The following is a 22,721-nucleotide window of genomic DNA, read 5'->3' on the forward strand; positions in this document are numbered from 1 at the left end:
TGAAGCATCCATAACACCTACACCATGATGATCATTTTGATCTTGATCGCTATCTCTATCATTGTCTTGGGTTCCTTCACGTGCAATAGGTGCCTTAGTAATTGAAACTGGATCAATATCAACTAAGCTTTCATTACTCTAAGAATCTATCTTCTCAGCTTTGTCAATATCTTCAATAGTTTGATCTTCAATGAATATTGCATCACGACTTCTAATAAGTTTATTGTCAACTGGATCATACAAGCAATACCCAAACTCATCTTGACCATAACTGATAAAGATGCACTGCTTAGTTTTGACATCCAGTTTCGATCTCTCATCTTTAGGAACATGCACACAAGATTTACACCCAAAAACTCTCAGGTGATCATAAGAAACATCTTTGGAAAACCAAACTCTGTCTGGGACATCACCATCCAAAGCAACAACAGGAGACAAATTGATAACATAGGCAGCAGTGTTAAGTGTTTCCGCCCAAAATGTATTTGGAAGTTTAGCCTCTGAAAGTAAGCATCTAACTCACTCAACTAGAGTTCTATTCATCCTCTCTGCCAAACCATTTAGTTGAGGCGTCTTGGACGGAGTTTTCTAATGACGAATTCCTTGTTCTTTGCAATAGTTATCAAAGGGACCACAATATTCACCAACATTGTCAGTGCGAATACATTTTAATTTCTTCCCCGTCTGTCTCTCAGCTAAGGCCTGAAATTCCTTAAACACGTCAAGTGCTTGATCTTTAGATTTCAAAAGATACACCCAGAGCTTACGAGAATGATCATCAATGAAGGTCACAAAGTAAAGTGCACCACCTTTTGAATTTACTTTAAAAGGACCACACAAATTAGAGTGTACTAGCTCTAATAAATCGGGCTTTCTTGAGGGAGGATGACTATGAATGGAAACCCTTTTTTGTTTGCCAGCTAAACAATGGATACACCTTTTAGCTTTGCTTATTTCACTCCAGAAAGCAAACTTTTCTTAGCCAAACACGTAATCCCTCTCTCACTCATATGACTTAGTCTTTGGTGCCACAATTCTGATAAAGTATCACTTTCCACCAGATTTATAGAGTCATTAAGAATAGAGCCTTGTGTCACATATAATTGACCAGACTTGACTCCTCGAGCCACTACTAACGAGCCCTTGGTGAGCTTCCCTTGGCCATTAAAGAAAGCATTATGGTAACCTTCATCGTCTAATCTTCCTGCGAAGATCAAATTGAAAGGAAAGTCTGGAGCATGCTTGACATCTTGAAGAACTAACGTTGAACCATTATTAGTTTTCAAACAAACTGTGCCAACACCAAACACCTTAACTTCACTGGCATTGCCCATCTTTAACACTCCAGAATCAACATGAGTATAAGATGAGAAAAAATCTTTTCTTGGTGTGACATGTGAGGTAGCTCCAGAATCTACTATCCAGCTCGTCTCATGGGATACCAAATTGATGACGTTTTCATCATAAGCAAAAAGAAGGTCATCTCGAACAATAGCGACAAATTTGAGTAGGGATTATTTTATTTACAGAGTCGCCACTTGGAATTGATTTTTTGGGTGTTCTAAGTCACCTTTTTATTTGAATCTCTAGTCAAAGGAAGGTTTGACTCTATTATTATCGGTCCGCAAAAACAAAGTTCGGGTAAGAATTCTGTTGACCGGGGAGAAGGTTTAAGGCATTCCCCGAGTCCCGTGGTTCTACCACGGTCGCTTTATTGACTTAAAACTTGGCTTAAATTAATTTTGGACAAACTATGATTTTTATGATTTTTATTTTTTACATATCGGGTTTTATTTCTTGAAATTGAAGAATATAATAAAATAGCATAATCACACTACGCAAACGAATGCGTGATCTAGACGAAATTTATTGACTTAGTCATGACAGCGCTACACAAGCAAATCCGCAGTCATGACAAAGAATTATTAACACGTTATTATATTTAGATAATTTACTACATTTGATAAAGAAGAAAGAAAAAGAAAAATTAATGTTTGGAGTTTATTAAATGTCAACTACCGCGCTACGCAAGCGAATCCACGATTATAAGCAAGGGATTAATTAAGATAGAAATGAACAAACTTATTATTTTCCATCCTTTCAAACTTATTATTTAGGGTTACATATCAACATGACCGACAGGCGGATCTAGTGCATTAGTTACGGGTTCCAGTAATTTTTGCCTAGATTTGGTATTTGTATTAAAAAATTTATTGAATGTATAAGAATATTTAACTTGGAACTCAGTCCGTTAATCCAATTATTATTGTATACTAACTTGAGATTTCTATAGGAACCCATAAACTTAAAATTCTAGATCCGTCTCTTGCATCGACCAAAATGTCACTATTCCACTTAATTTTTAAATGAAGTAATTCTAAGGTGGAAGGTATTTCAAATTTACGAGTGTGGTATTTGTATAGGGACCTTCGAATGTGAGACAAATATCCAAACCCGTTTCATACATATATTTGCTGGAGATTTATTTCTTAAACAATTTATGTAACTGATAATTAATCCAAGGCCATGGCACCGAAGATGTATCAGGGCTCAAGTGATTCACTGAAGCGACGAGATCTTGAAAGTAGGTATTTTTATATATTAGTAGCGGAATGTTTTGTCAATCGGACAAGGTTTCTACTGATTATAAGACCTGGAGATATCAAAAGTGAGAATGATGACATGAGTAATGAAAACTTATGTGATAAATACGATCAGCTGCCAGTGGAAGGTTTTTGCATTCCGTCAATCTACGCAGATGGAATCGGTCCTAAGGACCCCCCGATACACGAAAATGACGAAGTTGCTTTGACTACAGAACCATGCCTATCTATTGGAGTGAATTGGATTTAAAAAATAAAATAAAATAAAAGAATAAAATTTATTCTAAAAAAGACTTTAAAAAATGATGTTCGATTTGACACTACTAAGAAATTGGCTAATTTCGTCCAAAAAAACCAACCGAAATTGGTCGGAATTTGAGAAAAACGATCGATTTCTGACCTCTTTTAATTAGCCGGAAAAGTGATGGTCGCTAAGGTGTTTTGATGATTTTAATTGATATATATATATATATATATATATATATATATATATATATATATATATATATATATATATATATATATATATATATCAATTAAGTATTAAATATTATTTATTTAAAAGCTATTTATATAAAGGTTGACAAAAATCAATTTATATTTTAATTATTTTAAAATTCTGTTTCCAACCAAACTCGGTCGGAAATATCTAATTATAACTTATTCCGATTGGTAAATTAAATATATATAACTTTTGTTATATTAAAAACCAATTGTCTTGGGCGGGAAAACATAATTTCAAATATTCTACCGAAATCGGTCGGAATTTTTATTTTTTTGTTGTGGGACCACTATTTCTAGAAATATTTTTTTTTGACTTTTGCGACCATTTTACTTAATTTCCGACCAATTTCGATCGGTATTATGTGGACGAATTTTGCTAATTATAGATGAGATCGAGAATTTAATATATACATATACATTGACTCTAGTAGTGATATGAGATCGAGAAGTAGAAAGTTTAACTTTCAGTCTCCAAACTTCTTCATTTTGTTCTAAAACGAAGAAAATATATATAACAGTGAGTCAATGTAAATTTTTATTATTTTGAAAAAAATCAACGAAACAAAAAATTCATCATTATTGAGAATTAAATTACTTCAGAAATAGATTCTCAGAATTTCCATCATAGAGAGTGACCACTGAAAAATTCAAACAATTCATAGAACCCTTAATATATCATTACTTTCTTACCTAACAAAGTCATTCTAGGGCCCCTAAATGACTCACTCAAATTTAATATATACACATATTACAGGCTCCAGTTCAATCCTGTATAACAGAAACTTTAAAGTATTTTCGGACGCGATCTAAGATTTAAAGTTTATGGGTTTCTACAACGATCTTATCATAATATAAATAGTAACCGAACTAGCAGATTAGGTTCCGAGCTAAAAATTCTTATACATTTAGTGGATTTGAAGGGGAACCCTGGAGCAATGGTAAAGTTGTCTCCAGGTGACCTACAGATCACGGGTTCGAGTCGTGAAAGCAGTTACTAATACTTGCATTAGGTTGTCTACGTCACACCCTTTCGGGTGTGTCCCTTTCCTGAATCCTGTGTGAACACGAGATGTCTTGTACACTGGACTGCCCTCTTTTTTATTTATTTAGCGGATTTCTTAATACCACACATCCGCTCCTAAGTATTTTTACAGTAGTTAATTCTTTTATATAAAGTTTTTGAGAAAAGTAACATTCCTTCTCATTTATGGACCTACAATTGTTGTCACTTCCTATCCGTGCAAAGAAAAATAAGACCATAGTATTGCTTTTGATTAGTACAACTGTTGACAAAGAAAATTACTGGGATATTACCCTTCGTTTTCTTTGTAGCTTCATATATCTGCTTGTACTTTCAGTTGTCCCTTGTGTTTACAGTGGAATTTGGTGCAGGGAGGGTGGTTGGTCTTTGAAGGAATTTCCTACTTCCTTCTATTACAGTGCAAAGAAAACCCTATAACAATAATAATTCTAATCAACTGGAGAAAAACATTAAGAGAAGCTTCACAAAAATCTCCTACTATTTACTTTCCATTAGGAGTAATCGAAGGCAGATCTAAGATTTTGAGAAGATGGGTGCACTGTTACGAAGAGGTGAATCCAGAATATAAATTTTACGGGTTCAAAGTTTGGTTCTTACTATTGCACTCATTACACTTTTGAAATTATAAGTTCAAAATTATTATTTTTTAATAGTAATTTTTTTACATCTATATCCGTACTCCGTGCTGAAAATGTTGGTATTAGTTGAACCCAAAAGCATATTATATGCTGCATTATCCACTAGTATAATATATGCACATTTTATTTAATCATATACGATTTTCCGGTGACAAACAAAAAATAGGAATTTTAATATGTGAAATTTTTGAAAGAATAAATCAAAAAGAACGAAGAAAAAGAAGTGTTCTTAATTAATACGCACCATGTGATGCCTAGTTTTAGAAAAGAAAAGAAAAACAATAAGATTGACATAAGATCTAGGGAGGAGAGCATATGTTTTCGCCCGAGAAGTAATACTCAATGAGACTCTACCACATATAATGCTACATTATCCAATAGCAATAATTGTATGGTGTAGAGTCCATCTTTTCTAGAAACTTTTCATTTTTGGAGTGATACTTATTTATTTTTTGTCTCATATTTATAACTTAATCGGAAATATAATCAGTTGTCTTATTACAACGACCACAATAAATAACCCAAGTCTTACTACAAGCATAAGAAAGATTTTACGCTAAAAAGGCAGCAAGGCTCTGTACCTGTTAAAGGTGGAAGAGCAATAGGAAAAAGGATTGAAAAGTCGACCAGATAATTCTTTTTTTTTTTTTTTTTTTTTGCAGAATGATATGTTCCACAATATATTGTACAATTTTGTCGAAACTTTATTATAACTTTCTTAACCTTAATAAATTGGGAACAAATCAGCGACTAAATTTTATAGGTGGTAATTCAACTTTGTGTTCATTTCCCAAAATCACTTCTTCTTTCTTTTGTTACATAAAAATTATTAAATGTTGTGTTCATTACCCAGAAGTCATTCAATTTTGTGTTCAATTTTGGCAGAGAAGAGAGAGAGGGACGTTTGTGTTTGTGCTTTGGAGCAATAATTCAATTCAATGCATCCACTTGTATTTTTAGCTGTCCATTTTGTATATACAGCGGAGTATTGAAGGAATTTCCTACTTCCTTATATTAAAGCTCAAAGAAACTCAACTGAAGTAAAGCATTAAGAAGAAGCTTCACAATAATTTCCTACCACATTAAATGTTACATCATGCATCAGTTGACTAGGTCCAATAACAATAATTCTATGGATGAGCTAGTAGCTACTTTTCTTATTTGAAGTGCTACTAGCTAGTTGTATATTTCTTTAATTCTCTCCTATTATCATCAGTTGATCTCTTACCACAACTATATAATTTATCAACATACATTTTTTTTCTTTTCAAATAAATTAACTAAATCAATGGCATCATCTTCTGCTTCTACGAGTACTTTACAGTTTCCTCGGTGGAACTACAAAGTCTTTCTAAGTTTTAGAGGTGAAGATACTCGAAAAATATTTACAGGTCACCTCTTCAAAGGCTTGGAAAACAGTGGAATATTCACGTTTCAAGATGATAAAAGGCTAGAGCATGGCGCATCAATACCAAATGAACTCTTGAAAGCTATCGAGCAGTCTCAAGTTGCTCTCGTCATTTTCTCAAAGAATTATGCCACATCTAGGTGGTGCTTAGATGAGTTAGTGAAGATCATGGAATGTAAGGATCAATGCGGACAAACTGTCATACCAGTCTTCTATGATGTGGATCCATCACATGTTCGGAAACAGAGGGAGAGCTTTGCTGAAGCCTTTGACAAACATGAAACAAGCTATAAGGATGATGATGAAGGAATGCTGAAGCTCCAAAGATGGAGGAATGCTCTAACTGCTGCCGCAAATCTAAAAGGATATGATGTCCGTGACGGGTGAGTTAAAAACAAATACATAGTAATTTCTTATAATGAAAAAAAATGGAGTACTACAAAGAGAGGGTTGCTCAAGTGCTAAGCACCTCCAACTCCAAACTCTTGGGTTGCGGGTTTGAGTTAAACAGAATAGAAACTAAATAAATTTATCATATTTACAAAATAAAAATTAAAAGGTCGAAACTTAGTCAATTTATTTTGCTAAGAATACTGCTTACACAATCTAATTTCATTGATTGTCATTTAGACGTTAAAAATATTTTTATTTTATTTTTTCCTGAAAAGAAGGAATGATGGTTGTTATTTATGTTTCCATCAGTAAGAAGGTATTGTTCCTATCAATATAATTAGAGAGAATAAATAAAAACATCTTAATATTTTGATTGCTCCTTCAAGCGTTTGTTTTATGTGCGTAGTCTTTTAATCATCTCTATGCAAATTAACAATATTTAGTGCCACGTCCCAAACTACCCCCTAGACGTGATTGACACTCAGCTAACACCACCTACCGGGCGAACCATACTTTCTTACCTTAGCCATTAATTTACAGTATTTGATTAATTAAATGAGTATCCAAATAATCTCATAACCATTACGAACAATTAATATCTCAAAATATTAGATTAGAACTCTAGCCCAAATCTCACACTAGACCATGGAGCATCTAAAAGAATTACAAAAGATCTCATATGAATAAATGATAAAGACTCTTTGGGCAACCTCCACGAACAATGTGGCAGCTCACCTCAATAACTGAATCAACTCTAGCGAGCTCGTCGACTATTAGCTCCTTCTTCACCAATAGTATGTGCATGGACATGCAGGTAAGGAGTGAGTTATACATAAATATAACCCAGTAAAATCATCGATCCGCCACTCTAAATACCTCTGGAACAAGTGTTAGAAAATACAAACACACAACGAGCACACAAATAATATGAACAGAAATAATTACTCTACAAGGCCCAAACAATTATTCAACAACAATATAATATATATCTCAACACAATCTACACTAAGGACTTTCCATTAACGGCAGTATAGGAAATTAACCAAACACCCTAACGAGTCCACGACAGCGTACTAATGCCCAAATATATCACGGTGGCATACACAATGCCCAAACTATATAGCAACAACATACACAATGCCTCAAATATATCACGGCGGAATACACAATGCCCCAAATATATTACGGCCGCGAAGAAATAATTTCAACGCTCCAACGCCATAGCAAAAGGCTACGCCACATCACAGTGCACTACAAATCACTTATTAATTTTTTTTTAGCTTTTTACAAAATAATATATATTTGCGGCTGGTCAAAGACCACCGATTCTGCCAAGCGCACGCTCGTTCCAACACATGGACCAGGCAAAAAAAAACATACTTTGAAAACGTATTTTAGAAAAGTAAGCTTAAAGTCTCACTTACCTTACTAACGGGACGTTCCCCAACCTTGCAATGTCTAGAACACCAACCAAACGGCCTCAACCTGAAGCTTATCACCGTAATCTGAAATAATAAAAGCTTCTCCTATTTGCCTTCTCTGGTTATAGGGTCTAGCAGTAATATTTCTTTTCCCCAAACGTATATCTTCTAACATTTGATGTATATGAATTGAATTGTTGAAAAGAAAAGCCTCAATGTAGTTTTTGACGGAACTACCGCCTTCCAAAGCCAATGTTATTTTATATCAATCCTTCAAAGAGAATACCCTAATAGTGCATCAATTCCCACATTCGAAATAATCTCGACGTGAAGTCCTTAAATTGTGGGCTTGGCTTATTTTTTATTTATTGATTATTTATTAACAAAACTGGCCAACAACTAATTAAGTCAATTGAAATATTAGCCTCTAGCTACTTATTTAATACACCATTTTATATAATATTATAACAAATTCCCTTTTACTTGTTTAATATTCGACCCAATAGCTACAAACTAAACTAATTCTTAAATCTCACCATTTAATTAGTATAAAAAAGAATCGGGTTATTACATTTAGTAGCTCAATTTGTTGGATATTTACCTAGTTGATGAGAGTTTGATTCCTCACCTTGCAATCTTCTCTCCCTTTCCCCTACCCCTATGTAATAAAAAAATTAATTATGAAATGCTTACTAATACTTGACTTTCTTACATTTATCCACAATTAATCTTCTTATTTTCGTAGGATTGAAGCAGAGAATATTCAGCACATTATCGACCAAATTTCTAAATTGTGCAATAGTGCTACTTTATCTTCTTTGCGAGATATTGTGGGAATAGATACTCACTTGGAGAAATTAAAGTCCCTACTTAAGGTAGGAATTTATGATGTTCGGATCATATTGGGGATCTGGGGCATGGGCGGTCTAGGGAAGACGACAATAGCAAGAGCCATTTTTGACACTTTATCTCATAAATTTGAAGCTGCTTGTTTCCTTATGGATATTAAAGAAAATGAAAAAAGACATCAACTGTATTCTTTGCAAAACACCCTTCTCTCTGAATTGTTAAGAAGAAAAGATGATTATGTCAATAATAAGGATGATGGGAAGCGGATGATTCCGGACAAACTTTGCTCTAAGAAGGTGCTAATTGTGCTTGATGATATAGATCATAAAGATCATTTAGAGTATTTAGCTGGTAATCTTGATTGGTTTGGTGATGGCAGTAGAATTATTGTAACAACTAGAGACAAGCATTTCATAGAGAAGAATGATGTAATATATGAAGTGACTGCACTACCTGAGAAGGAATCCATGCAATTGTTCAATCAACATGCTTTCGGAAAAGAATTTCCAAATGAGCATTTTAAGGAGCTTTCATTGGAGGTTGTAAATTATGCTAAAGGCCTTCCTTTAGCCCTCAAAGTGTGGGGTTCTTTGCTGCATAACCTAGGCTTAACTGAATGGAAAAGTGCGATAGAGCACATGAAAATTAATTCTAATTCGGAAATTGTTGAAAAGCTCAAAATCAGTTATGATGGATTGGAGCCCATCCAAAAAGAGATGTTTCTAGATATAGCATGCTTATTGCGAGGGCAAGAAAAAGATTACGCCATGCAAGTTCTTGAGAGTTGTCATATTGGAGCTGAATACACATTGCGTATTTTAATTGACAAATCTCTTGTGTTCATCTCTGAAAATGATGAGATTCAAATGCACGACTTTATAGAAGATATGGGTAAATATATAGTGAACTTGCAAAAGAATCCGGGAGAACGCAGCAGATTATGGCTCGCCGAGGATTTTGAAGAAATCATGACCAATAATGCAGTAAGTAGGCTAAACAATGCAAGAGTATTTGATTTTTAATTTTCATATTCCAATGATATATAGGGCAGTCAATTCCAATTATTTGTTCATCTTGCTTCATACTCTTGCAGGTACGTCATTTTAGTTGTTTACTTTAGTTAGTAGCAGAGGCAAAAGTTATTAATTGCCTAATTAGTAAAAAAAAAGACATTAATTTCCTAATTCCTTAAGTAGCCTCTTTAATTTACATTGCCTAATTTGTTTTTCTTATATTTTAAGTGATGGATTAGTCTAGCAGCCACTTAATCTGTTTGATCTAATTTCATTCTTTGGATTAACTTGAAAATTTTATGACATGTTATTACATAATAACTCAATCAGAGATTCACTTTACCATTGTTTATATTTTTTTAAAAATTTTAAAAAGTTACTACTACAATTTATTGGTATTGTTTCAATTGAAGTTTCTTTCTATCCCAACATGAAAAGCTTATAAACTTGACTCTTATAAACTTCTAGGAAAAATGTAATATTAGAAAATAGAACTATAGAATTAATTGCACAAAGTATTTCTGTGAAGTAACATCAGTATTTCTTAAAAAAGATCTAATTAATATTGTATCTCAAAACTTTGGCATTACTAGGAGTGAGAAAGTAGTCATATTAGCAAGCGGATTTTATACGATATTTGAAATTATGCTTTGTCGACTAATGATCTTCTTCTTACCAGGGGACCACAATGGAAGCAATCTTTCTTGCTAATTTCAATAATGGTAGATTACGCTTTAGCAAAAAGGCCATGAAAAATATGAAAAGGCTTAGGATATTTAACATTAATGTCGACATATTTGAGGAGAGGTTGTCGCCCCGTTATGCCATTGAGTATCTGCCCAACAACTTGCGTTGGTTTGTGTGGAAAAACTATCCTTGGAAGTCATTACCATCTACATTTGAACCCAAAATGCTTGTTCACCTTGCACTCTCGGATAGTTCACTGCGTTATTTATGGATGAAAACAAAGGTACAATAGTTGAGTTCTATTTTATTGCTATTTATTTCTCTCTAAGTATCTCTGTCCTTTAATTTAGTGATAATGAACAAATATTATTGCTTTTGTCACATATTATTTGAGGTACTTCCTTTTTTTTAGCTAGTATTATGATGCATGTCTTTAATGAACAGAAGTTACTCGCTCTGGTACATAATAAATGACCTTTTTTGTCTTTCTATTTTGGTCCAAAATAAGTGATCTTTTACATAATCAAGAAGGAATTAATTTTGTTTTTACAAACTTTGCCCTTGTTTACAAATCTCAATATGTCAAGTTAACAATATGCTAATTTTAATTAAGGGTAATTTAGTCAAAATAACTTTTTTTCCTAGGAGTTAGTATTTTTCTTAAGGGGTGTACCAATGACCAAAGTATCACTTATTATGGACCGGAGGAAGTATTAATTAATAAGCTCAAACTAATGTATTTCCATCTCAAAAGAAAATATTGTATTTTACATTATTTGGGGTTGTTCTCAGTATTAAGATCTTTATGTCCTTTTTTTTCAAATCATCCATCATCATTTTAACTAAGAAGCTCAATTTAAGAACTCATTCAATTATTTCTCATAGTAACATTAGATTCATATGAATTTCATCCTAGATTGTATACAATGTGATGGAAGGAATACTTATTAGTAAAACAAAAAGAGTTCATTTTGTACAACTATTTTCAAGAATGACATATACGATTTCATACATTGCTTCCCCATTTTATATTTCACTTCTTTAAAGCATTTTATTTCTCTTTCCTACATGTTTTTTCAATCATTTTATTCAGTTTCTGAACAAGTAACTTCCATTTATAAAAAAGTAAATTTCTAATTTCGCACAAAATAATGTGTTGGCCCTCATAATTCAAATGTTATTATTCATTTTATCCGTTTTCTGAACAGCATTTGCCGTCTCTACGGAGGATAGATCTCAGCGGGTCTAGAAGACTGATGCGAACACCGGATTTCACGGGGATGCCAAATTTGGAGTATTTGAATCTGTTTTGTTGTGATAATCTTGAAGAGGTTCATCATTCCCTGGGATGTTGCAACAAACTCATTCGGTTAGTTTTGTTTCATTGTCGTCGCCTTAAGAGGTTTCCATGTGTTAACATGGAATCTCTTGAATATCTGGATTTAATATATTGCTCTAGTTTAGAGAAATTTCCAGAAATACACGGGAGAATGAAGCCGGAGATACAGATTCACATGCGAAGCTCTGGGATAAGGGAACTACCATCCTCTATTTTTCAATACCAAACTCATATTACCGAGCTAAATTTGAGTTATATGAAAAACCTTTTAGCTCCTCCAAGCAGCATCTGTAGGATGAAAAATTTGGTTATTTTAGATGTGTCGGAGTGCTCAAAACTTGAAAGCCTGCCAGAAGAGATAGGGGATTTAGAAAACTTGGAAAAGCTTGATGCCAGCTGGACTCTAATTTCACGACCTCCATCTTCCATCGCACGCTTGAACAAACTTAAAGTATTGGATTTTGGATTCGTACGGGATAGAGTGCACTTTGAGTTCCCTCCAGTGGCTGAAGGATTACGCTCATTGGAAATTCTGAATCTCAGGTACTGCAATCTAATAGATGGAGGACTTCCGGAAGACATTGGATCCTTATCCTCTTTGAAAGAGTTGAATCTCCATGGAAATAATTTTGAGCATTTGCCTCGAAGCATAGCCCAACTTGGTGCTCTTCGATCCTTAGACTTATCATATTGCCAGAGGCTTACACGGCTACCAGAACTTCCCCCTAAATTAAATATATTGCATGTTGATTGTCATATGGCTCTGAAATTTATCCATGATTTAGTAACAAAGAGGAAGAAACAACAGAGGGTGATATTCAAACCACTGTATTATAAGGATGATGCACACAACGATGCTATATATAATTTGTTTGCACATGCTCTGTTTCAGAATATCTCTTCCTTGAGGCATGACATCTCTGCTTCAGATTCATTGTCCGAAAGTGTGTTTACCATTGTGCATATTGAGAGGAAGATCCCAAGTTGGTTCTTCTATCAGGGAACGGATAGTAGTGTATCAGTCAATTTGCCTGGAAATTGGTATATACCTGATAAATTCTTGGGATTTGCTGTATGTTACTCTGGCAGATTAGTTTACACTGCAACTCAATTGATTCCCGTAGGTAATGACACAATGTCGTGGATGATCCAGGAACTATACTTATCCAACCCTTCAGAATCTGATTCAGAATATTATATACGTTTTTTCTTTGTACCTTTTGCTGTCTTATGGGATACATCTAAGGCAAATGGAAAAACACCAAATGACTATGGGATTATTAGGCTATCTTTTTCTGGAGTAATGAAGAAGTATGGACTTCGTTTGTTGTATAAAGATGAACACCATGACACCCTGACCGATGCAGCCAGTTCCTGTCGCATACTGTAATAACATTAGAAACAAAGGTCACATTCTAATGAAAGTAATTTGCAAGTGTGGAAACCCTTTGCTCTAAAGCCGGTAGCATTGCCTATGAAGAGCATATGTTTCCTTTGTTTGTAGCAGAACAACTAGACTGTTGGCCTGAGAAAGAGATTCACGAGAGAACTAACTTGGGTATGCAATAATCCATTCTTTTTAAATCTATATATATCTATTTACTGGTCTTATTAGTAAATGTGACGTGACAACTCTCTTAGACCAGAATAGTAGTCTTGTGAAATGATATCACATCTTCGCCTTTGCTGACAGGTAGACTTTCAAAAACCAATTCAGATGAATGTTCGCGAAGCAAGAAAGCTGTGCCAAAATGGATGGATGAAAGAAGCCTTGGAACTATTAGCAAGCGGACCGAAGGGGAACTATTTCCAGGAATCAAACATACTTCCAGCAGTCGAGCAACTATTCTTCATTTGGGATGTAGAGCTCAACTAGTCTTGTATTCTCTCCATCAGAAGTTGCTTGTCGTAATGATCATGCTCTAACTTTAGCAATACACTTTTGCAGGGCCATTTTCATATCTGTACCAAGTTAAATGTGGAGGTTCAGTTTAGTATATATAGAGGGAGTAAAACATCTTCTTAAATATTGTGTTTTCTTTTTTCATAAAATGTTCCTCTAAAGGAAAAATCTGGAACTTCAATCGCAGAAGTACCAATCATACTTTATATACCAAGAAAAGATCAGAAATCATGGCAGTAAATCAGAAATTTCAAAAAACACTTGCTACAAACAAAGGAAACATAAGGACACAAAATAGACTAGCTTCTGCAATATAAGAAGGATGAAAAGAAAATTTGGTTAATGATGCAATTAATTACTTTCAAACCAGATCTTTGAATAAAAAATCTTGATTATCTATATCTCTCACCAGAATCCATTTTACTTATATTCATATACCAAATCTTCATTTATCTGATTTACCTCACAGATCAAAAAAATGATTTGTTTATAAAACATTTTGCATCTTTTCAACGATATATTATGTGATTTTTAAAAACATTGATCTTCGTATGGAATACACGCGCAACGCGCTTGACCAAAAACTAGTAGAACAAATAAGTAACAGCTATTTTCAAACATTCAATCTGTAGCAGCCCAATTTTGTTCAATGATAAGTTGTATGCAGAAGGAAAAAGATTGTTCCTGGAAGTTGTATGCGACACTAAAGCAACGAATCATGTGCCTTGATTCTTTCTTGTTTCCTGTCTTTATTATCTTACGCCCTTTTCGGGTGTTTTGCAGTGTATTATCTTTCAGTCATTAAAGAATTTTAGAATTGCAATCTCAGGACATGTAAAAGGTGTCTCACGGATTCTTAAACCAGTACATCAACATTGCAGTCTTTATACACTAGCTATGAAAGGCAATATGTTTCTCTGCAATTTGAGAAAATGCCGAAAATCTACTAGAGGAAGAAAGTACATATTTTTTCGGCCTCGAGGATCTGTCATGAGCAATGGAAATTACAAACAGAACATGAGTAAGCTTCAGCTGTGTGAGTGTGACATTCAAAGATGACCTGTGCCAAGTTCAACAACTTTGTTGAAAATGCAAGTTCAGGCTCAGAGATAGAAACAGATTTCAGGTTATCTTTATCTCACTACTAAACTGATAAACGTACAGAGACCTGATCCGAACTGTTTTTCCATTTGCAATGTTATCTAAATATGCAGGCAAAACAGTTCCAGGTGGTTGCATTTCATCAGTTAATTTTACTGGGGTACGGTAGGGCGATTCTTTGACGCGTGGTAGCTGCAAGAAAACTCGGACTGTTTCGACTTTTGACGGACAAGTGCAGATGAAAATCTTTTGTAAAAGCATTTGTACATGTAAAAGAAAACTCAGGTCGCGGCCAAAATACATAAAGAAAGGAGGCTTGTTTTGCGTGGTTTGAATTCACAGCAAAGAAAGAGAATGCGGGATAGAGGAATTGGTCAATTCATCAGGCTCATGACCCGAAGATTACAAGTTCGAATCCTGTCCCCGCCTAATCAGTGGAACATTGTTCACTAGGATAGAAGGCAGGTAATGCCAATTGGCGAAGTGACGTTAAGCATCCCTAGCGGTACGAAAAGAGGGGTCGTGATGTAAGGCAATATGTTTCTCTGCAATTTGAGAAAATGCCTAAAAATCTACTAGAGGAAGAAAGTACATATTTTTTCGGCCTCAAGGATCTGTCATGAGCAATGGAAATTACAAACAGAACATGAGTAAGCTTCAGCTGTGTGACATTCAAAGATGACCTGTGCCAAGTTCAACAGCTTTGTTAAAAATGCAAGTTCAGGCTCAGAGATAGAAACAGATTTCACGGTATCTTTGTCTCACTCCTAAACTGATAAACGTACAGAGACATGATCCGAGCTGTTTTTCCATTTGCAATGTTATGTAAATATGCACAGGGAAAACAGTTCCAGGGCTTCGAGTGTTGACTGACAAGTGCAGATGAAAACTTTTTAAAAAAGCATGTGTACATGTAAAAGAAAACTCAGGTTGCGGCCAAAATACATAAAGACAGGAGACTTTTTTCAAAGTGGTTAAGGTAGCTTAATTAGACTGAAAATCATCGCGTGGTTTAAATTCACAATAAAGAAAGAGAATATGAGGTAGAGGAATTTGTCAACTCATCAGGCTCACGACCTAAAAGGCCATTTTATCGTCTTCACAATTGATCAAAGGAGCTTTGTGATTCCCTTGGCTTACCTTTAAAATGAGGTCATTAGGCAACTTTTAAACATGTCTGAAGAAGAGTTCGGGCTACCAAGTAATGGCGCTATTACATTACCCTCTAAGTCGGTCTTCATGGACTACATCATTTCACTGATCAAGAAAGGTGTAGCTGCCGGAGATCTTCAAGCGTTTTGATGTTTTGAGAAAACAGGGCCCACAAAGCAATGCTCCTATCGATTCGTTCATGTTGTTGTACTTAATCGGCTTCTAATTTGCACCAAGAAAGTGGAAATCAGTTACTTCTTGTTTATTGAGTTATGATAATCATATTTTGTAAATGATAGCTCAAAATAGATGAATTGTACATCAGCTGAAAAGCAAGCAAATGGTAGCATGTATTACAGTTGGGAATAGCTGTTGGGAATAAACCCCCACAGAAATAATATTCACGGTAATAAAAGCGGAATAATAATGTAGCATCGAGATACGGTAATTAACAAGAATAAAAGAGTAACAACGACACCAAGATTTTTACGTGAAAAACCCTTTTAATAAGGGAAAAAACCACGGCCCCGAGAGGAGCAACTGATATCACTATAGTAAGGAATTTTACACTTTGTAGGTCGGAGATAAATATACTCCAAAGACCACTACAACACTCAAAAGAAATAACCCTCTTTTGATATTCCCACCTCACTACAATATTGTTCACTCTCTATTTTCTTCACAGACTATTTTCTTATACCCTGTCTGTGAAACCTCACTCTTTCTTTCTCTCTTGATGGTGTGTGGAAATGAGAGTTGAAGCTCTCATTTTATAGCCAAAGCTTCACTCTCTAAAGCCTACCATATTTGACAATTTACACACACTTTTCACAATTCAACAAAGTTGGCTACCAAACCAAAGAAATTCAACAAAGTTGGCTACCAAACCAAACTAATTCAATAAGGTTGGCTACCTAACCAAACCAAGTCAACAAGGTTGGCTACCTAACCAAACAAAGTCAACAAGGTTGGCTACCAAACCAAAGAAATTTTTATTAGGCACATGTCTAATACTTCTTCAATGAGATGGACATCATCAATCTCCCCCTCCAGTCTCATTCATCTAGAGAAGGTAGCATTGTCTTCTAGTTTGAGTGCATGCCGACAAGTTCTTTGCATAACTCAAACTTGTTCCTTGGTACCACCTTGGTCAGCATATCTGCGGGATTCTCACTTAGTAGAAATCTTCAAGACTTTTAGATATTCATCATCTACCATTTCTCGAATCCAATGATATCTCACATCAATGTGTTTGGTCCTTGCATGGTACATAGAGTTCTTGCTAAGGTCTATTGCACTTTGAATGTCACAATAGACGGCATACTCCTTCTGATGCAATCCAAGCTCTTGAAGGAACCGTTTGAGCCATATCATCTCCTTGCCAGCTTCGGTAGCGGCAATATACTGCGTTTCAGTTGTAGAGAGTGCAACACACTTCTGCAACCTCGACTGCCATGATATAGCTCCCCCTGAAAATGTAAACAAATATCCAGTAGTGGATTTTCTATTATCAATATCACCTGCCATATCAGCATCTGTATAGCCCTTCAAGATTGGATCAGATCCTCTAAAGCACAAACAATCTCCCGTGGTACCTCTCAGGTACCTGAGTATCCACTTGACTACTTCCCAATATTCCTTTCCAGGATTTTCAAGAAACTTGCTGACAACACCAACTGCATGAGCAATATCAGGTCTAGTACATACCATTGCATACATCAAGCTTCCGACTGCTGAAGAATAAGGAACTCTAGCCATGTTCCCTTTCTCTTCCACTGTTGTAGGACACATCTTTTTGCTCAACTTTAGATGACTAGCAATAGGTGTGCTGATTGGCTTAGCATTTTTCATGTTGAAGCGTTCTAGTACACGTTCAATGTACTTCTCCTGAGATATCCACAACTTTATACTTGTTCTCTCTCGAACTATCTTCATCCGTAGAATTTGTTGTGCTGGGCCCAAGTCCTTCATATCAAATGACTTGGACAGATCTCCATTCAACTTTGCTATCAGCCCCTTGTCTTTTCCTACAATTAACATGTCATCCACATACAACAACAATATAATAAAGTTATTCTCAAATCTTTTGAAGTATACACATGGATCAGAATAGGTCTTTAGGTATGTTTGACTTTTCATGAATGAGTCAAACTTCATGTACCACTGCCTTGGTGCCTGCTTCAATCCATAAAGACTCTTATTCAATTTGCACACCATGTGTTTCTTTCCAGCTACTTCAAATCCTTCTAGCTGCTCCATATAAATCTCCTCTTCCAAATCTCCATGAAGAAATGCAGTTTTCACATCCAACTGCTCCACTTCAAGATCTAGGCTAGCTGCTAAGCTCAAAATTGTTCGAATAGAAGTTATTTTGACAACAGGTGAGAAAATTTCGTCAAAATCAATACCTTTCTTCTGTTCAAAGCCTTTAACCACCAGTCGAGCTTTGTATCTGACGAGCTTGCCATTTTCATCTTTCTTGAGTTTAAAGACCCATTTGCATTTGAGTGGTCTTTTACCCTTTGGAAGTTCAACCAGCTTGTACGTGCCATTTTTCTGTAGAGATTCCATCTCTTCTTGCATAGCTTTCATCCACTGGTTCTTTTCTAGATGGGACAGCACCTCCTTAAGACTTTCTGGCTCCCCTTCATCACTGATGAGGACATACTCTGTGGAAGGGTACCTGCATGACTCTACCCTTGGCCTCTCTGATCTCCTCAGAGGTTGAGGTTGTTCTTCTCCCTGAGTGGGGTGCTCCACTTCCTCGACACCTTCATCAAGTTGCTCCCCCTGCTCAATAACCTCACCAGGTTGCTCCCCCTGCTCGGCAACCTCGTCGGTCATACTTTCTGCACTTGTGGGATTGTTAGAAGTAGAAGGAATAGTAACAAGGTTAGGAATTATACCATTCTTCGCCTTTTCTGACATATCAGCAGCAGTTCCAACTTCACTTTCTCGGAAGACTACATCTCTGCTTCTGATGACCTTCTTCTTTATAGGATCCCGCAGTCTGTACCCGAACTCTTCATCTCCATATCCGATAAATATGTAGGGAACAGTTTTATCATCCAGCTTTGTTCTCTGCCTTGGTACATGTGCAAAAGCTCTGCAACCGAACACCTTCAGATGCGAGTAGGACACCTCCTTGTTGGTCCAAACTCTCTCTGGGATTTCAAACACCAATGGAACTGATGGACTCTTATTAATCAGGTAACAGGCTGTCTGAACTGCTTCACCCCAGAATGACTTAGGCAGTTTAGCCATTCTGAGCATGCTTCTCACCTTCTCCACAATGGTGCGGTTCATCCTCTCGGCTACGCCATTGTGTTGTGGGGTTCCAGGAACTGTCTTTTCATGTCTGATCCCATGACTTGAACAATACTCTTCAAATTCCCTTGAAGTGTACTCACCTCCATTGTCACTTCGAGACGTTTTAGCTTTCGACCCGTCTCCCTTTCTACTAGAGCATGAAACTTCTGGAAAACTTGAAACACCTGATCTTTGGTTTTCAAAATATAAACCCATAATTTTCGTGAAGCATCATCAATAAAAGTAACAAAATATTTGTTACCGCCCATTGATTCAATTTCCTTTGGGCCGCAAACATCAGAATATACTAAATCAAGTATATTCAATTTTCTTTCAGACGATGTCTGAAATGAGACTCTATGCTGCTTACCAAATAAACAGTAGTCACAAGGTTTCACCATTGTACCTTTGGCATAAGAAATGAGTGATTTCTTGGCAAGAATATGCAATCCCTTTTCGCTCATATGACCCATTCTTTTGTGCCACAAATCTGCAGAATTCTTATCTTGTGCCGCGTTCAATTCACCTTGGCATATTTCTGCATTTGTCCTGTACAACGTGCCGCGAGCAACTCCCTTTGCAATCACCAGTGATCCCTTAGTGATTCTCCACTTTTGATTTGCAAAATAGTTCTCGTATCCATCTCGGTCTAAAGCAATTCCCGAGATCAAGTTCATTCGTAAATTAGGTACATGCCGCACATCCTTTAGAACCAATGTGCATCCGACATTTGTCTTGATACAAATGTCACCAATCCCTGCAATCTTTGAGTAACTTGTGTTACCCATTCTCACTGTGCCGAAATCACCTGCTACATATCTGCAAAAAAGATCTCTTACCGGTGTGGCATGGTAAGATACCGCTGTGTCAACCACCCATTCCGACTCTGGACCTAACAGGTGCATGCATTCCTCTTCCTCATTTATAAAGAGGACAACATTATCATTATTTTGCACCTTGGCGGCTGTGTTGTCGTCATTCTTCTGGCCACTGGTTTCACCTTTGCCCTTCCTTGGATTTGGGCAATCTCTTTTGAAGTGACCTGGTTGATCACAGTTGTAGCAATTTCTGGCTCTTGATTTGGGTCGGTTCTTTGACTTCCCACGAGCTCCGGATCTACCATAGTTGCTCGAACTCCTTTGACAACTCCTGCCTCTACCTTCTGTGATGAGAGCCTGTCCTTGATTTTCAGGCTTCTTTCTCATCTTCTGATTGAGTAGAAGAGCCGATGTGACATCTTCAAACTCAATAGTAGTCTTACCGTGCAGGATGGTTGTTGCCAAATTATCGTACGAAGATGGCAACGAGTTCAATAGCAAGATGACTTTATCTTCTTCTTCAATTTTCACTCCGAGGTTGGCAAGCTGTGTGATTAGTCCGTTAAACACATTTAAATGTGATAAAAAAATTCGTACCTTCACCCATGTGTAGGGTGTATAACTGCTTCTTCAGGTACAATTTATTTGTCAGCGTTTTGGACATGTATAGGCTTTCCAACCTTGTCCAAATTCCACATGCAGTGTCTTCATCAATGATGTTATTTACCACATCATCTGATAAGTGCAACCTGATTGCACTAGCAGCTCTTTCATCCAAGTCAGCCCAATCCTCAGCTTTCATGGTATCAGACTTTTTGGAATCAGTATCAAGTACATTGTGTAATCCTTGTTGGATGAGCAGATCTCTCATCCTTCTTTGCCATGTTGAGAAACCGTTATCTCCGTTGAATTTTGCTACCTCGTACTTTACTCCGGATATTTTTATTTTTCACCATGTATAGTACTATCGACAGTGAATAGTATTTCAGTGAACGAACAGAATTTGTGCTCTGATACCAGCTGTTGGGAATAAACCCCCACAGAAATAATATTTCACGGTAATAAAAGCGGAATATTAATGTAGCACCGAGATACGGTAATTAACAAGAATAAAAGAGTAACAACGACACCAAGATTTTTACGTGGAAAACCCTTTTAATAACGAAAAAACCACGGCCCCGAGAGGAGCAACTTATATCACTATAGTAAGGAATTTTACACTTTGTAGGTCTGAGTAAAATACTCCAAAGACCGCTACAACACTCAAAAGAAATAACCCTCTTTTGATATTCCCACCTCACTACAATATTGATCGCTCTCTATTTTCTTCACAGATTATTTTCTTATACCCTGTCTGTGAAACCTCACTCTTTCTTTCTCTCTTTGTTGGTGTGTGGAAATGAGAGTTGAAGCTCTCCTTTTATAGCCAAAGCTTCACTCTCTAAAGCCTACCATATTTGACAATTTACACACACTTTTCACAATTCAACAAAGTTGGCTACCAAACCAAAGAAATTCAACAAAGTTGGCTACCAAACCAAACTAATACAACAAGGGTGGCTACCTAACCAAACCAAGTCAACAAGGTTAGCTACCTAACCTAACCAAGTCAACAAGGTTGGCTACCAAACCAAAGAAACTTTTATTAGACACATGCCTAATACTTTTTCAATGAGATGGACATCATCAATAGCTTTATCTGAATATATACCAGATTTTTATTCAAGAAACATAAGTTACACATGAACATAATAAATAATAAGAGGTTGCAACATGCAGCAACAACAACAACAACAAAAGTGGTTGTAACATGGTAATCGAAAAAAGAAAAGTGCCTTGTGTAGGATTGCATAGACGTGTTCATAATATGCAGTGGAAGATAAAAGCAATCCTAGGCATAAATTATCGTGTTTAAAATTTATTTACACATCAAAGATCGGATCTAAGACGTACCTTGAGAAGGGAGTCGTTTTTAAATTTCTTCGATAGTGCGAAAAATTTATGTGTATCCACACTGAGACTGGTCCTTGCTATCAACTCCTTGATCAATGAAACCCCGTGAACAAATTGAATGAAAATATTGTGTTGAAATTTTTCTCAAAAATCTCAACTCAAAGGTAGAAGAACAAGAAATAATTTTCTTGTACTAGTATTTTCTATCTTGGTTTTATATTGCATTATTACTTTCTCAAAGTAATTTTTCTTCTCAAGAATAACTCTCTTGGTTTCTTTACAATATGTATAAGATCTATGTCTCACTAATTCTTAATTATGTATAAGATTTATATGTCACTAATTCTTAATTAGGACTCACACACATATATATACATAATTTCCATTGGAAAATACAAATCACATGTCTTATGGTAAATATTTAAAAAAACATGTAACTTATTTATGGAATTCAATTCTAAATTGAATTCTACAACTTAGTCAACATTTTAAAATAAAAACATGTAACTCATTTATGGAATTCAATTCTAAATTGAATTCTTCTTATTAATATTTTCCTATTAAAAAAATTATCTCCCGGATCAAATG

General features: G+C 35.7%; 1 protein-coding gene across 1 annotated transcript; it reads left to right on the plus strand.

Annotated features, from left to right (window-relative positions):
- Positions 1 to 5,844: 5,844 nt before the first annotated feature.
- On the plus strand, positions 5,845 to 13,924 carry LOC107826598 (TMV resistance protein N). The gene is made up of 5 exons (XM_016653587.2): positions 5,845 to 6,578; positions 8,755 to 9,841; positions 10,551 to 10,841; positions 11,767 to 13,455; positions 13,591 to 13,924. Exons 1-4 carry the CDS (start codon positions 6,076 to 6,078, stop codon positions 13,285 to 13,287), a joined length of 3,402 nt encoding a protein of 1,133 aa, XP_016509073.1. The 5' UTR covers positions 5,845 to 6,075; the 3' UTR covers positions 13,288 to 13,455; positions 13,591 to 13,924.
- The last annotated feature ends 8,797 nt before the right edge of the window (positions 13,925 to 22,721 follow it).

The sequence above is a fragment of the Nicotiana tabacum genome, chromosome 13 (genome assembly GCF_000715075.1).
Source record: "Nicotiana tabacum cultivar K326 chromosome 13, ASM71507v2, whole genome shotgun sequence".
NCBI lineage: Eukaryota > Viridiplantae > Streptophyta > Magnoliopsida > Solanales > Solanaceae > Nicotiana > Nicotiana tabacum.

Bases quoted from the DNA above. Each gene is read 5' to 3' on its own strand.
- LOC107826598 (XM_016653587.2), top strand. From the start codon at position 6,076: ATGGCATCATCTTCTGCTTCTACGAGTACTTTACAGTTTCCTCGGTGG. The intron at 6,579-8,754 runs GTGAGTTAAAAA...TTATTTTCGTAG, and splicing joins GGATATGATGTCCGTGACGG to GATTGAAGCAGAGAATATTC. The intron at 10,842-11,766 runs GTACAATAGTTG...TTTTCTGAACAG, and splicing joins ATTTATGGATGAAAACAAAG to CATTTGCCGTCTCTACGGAG.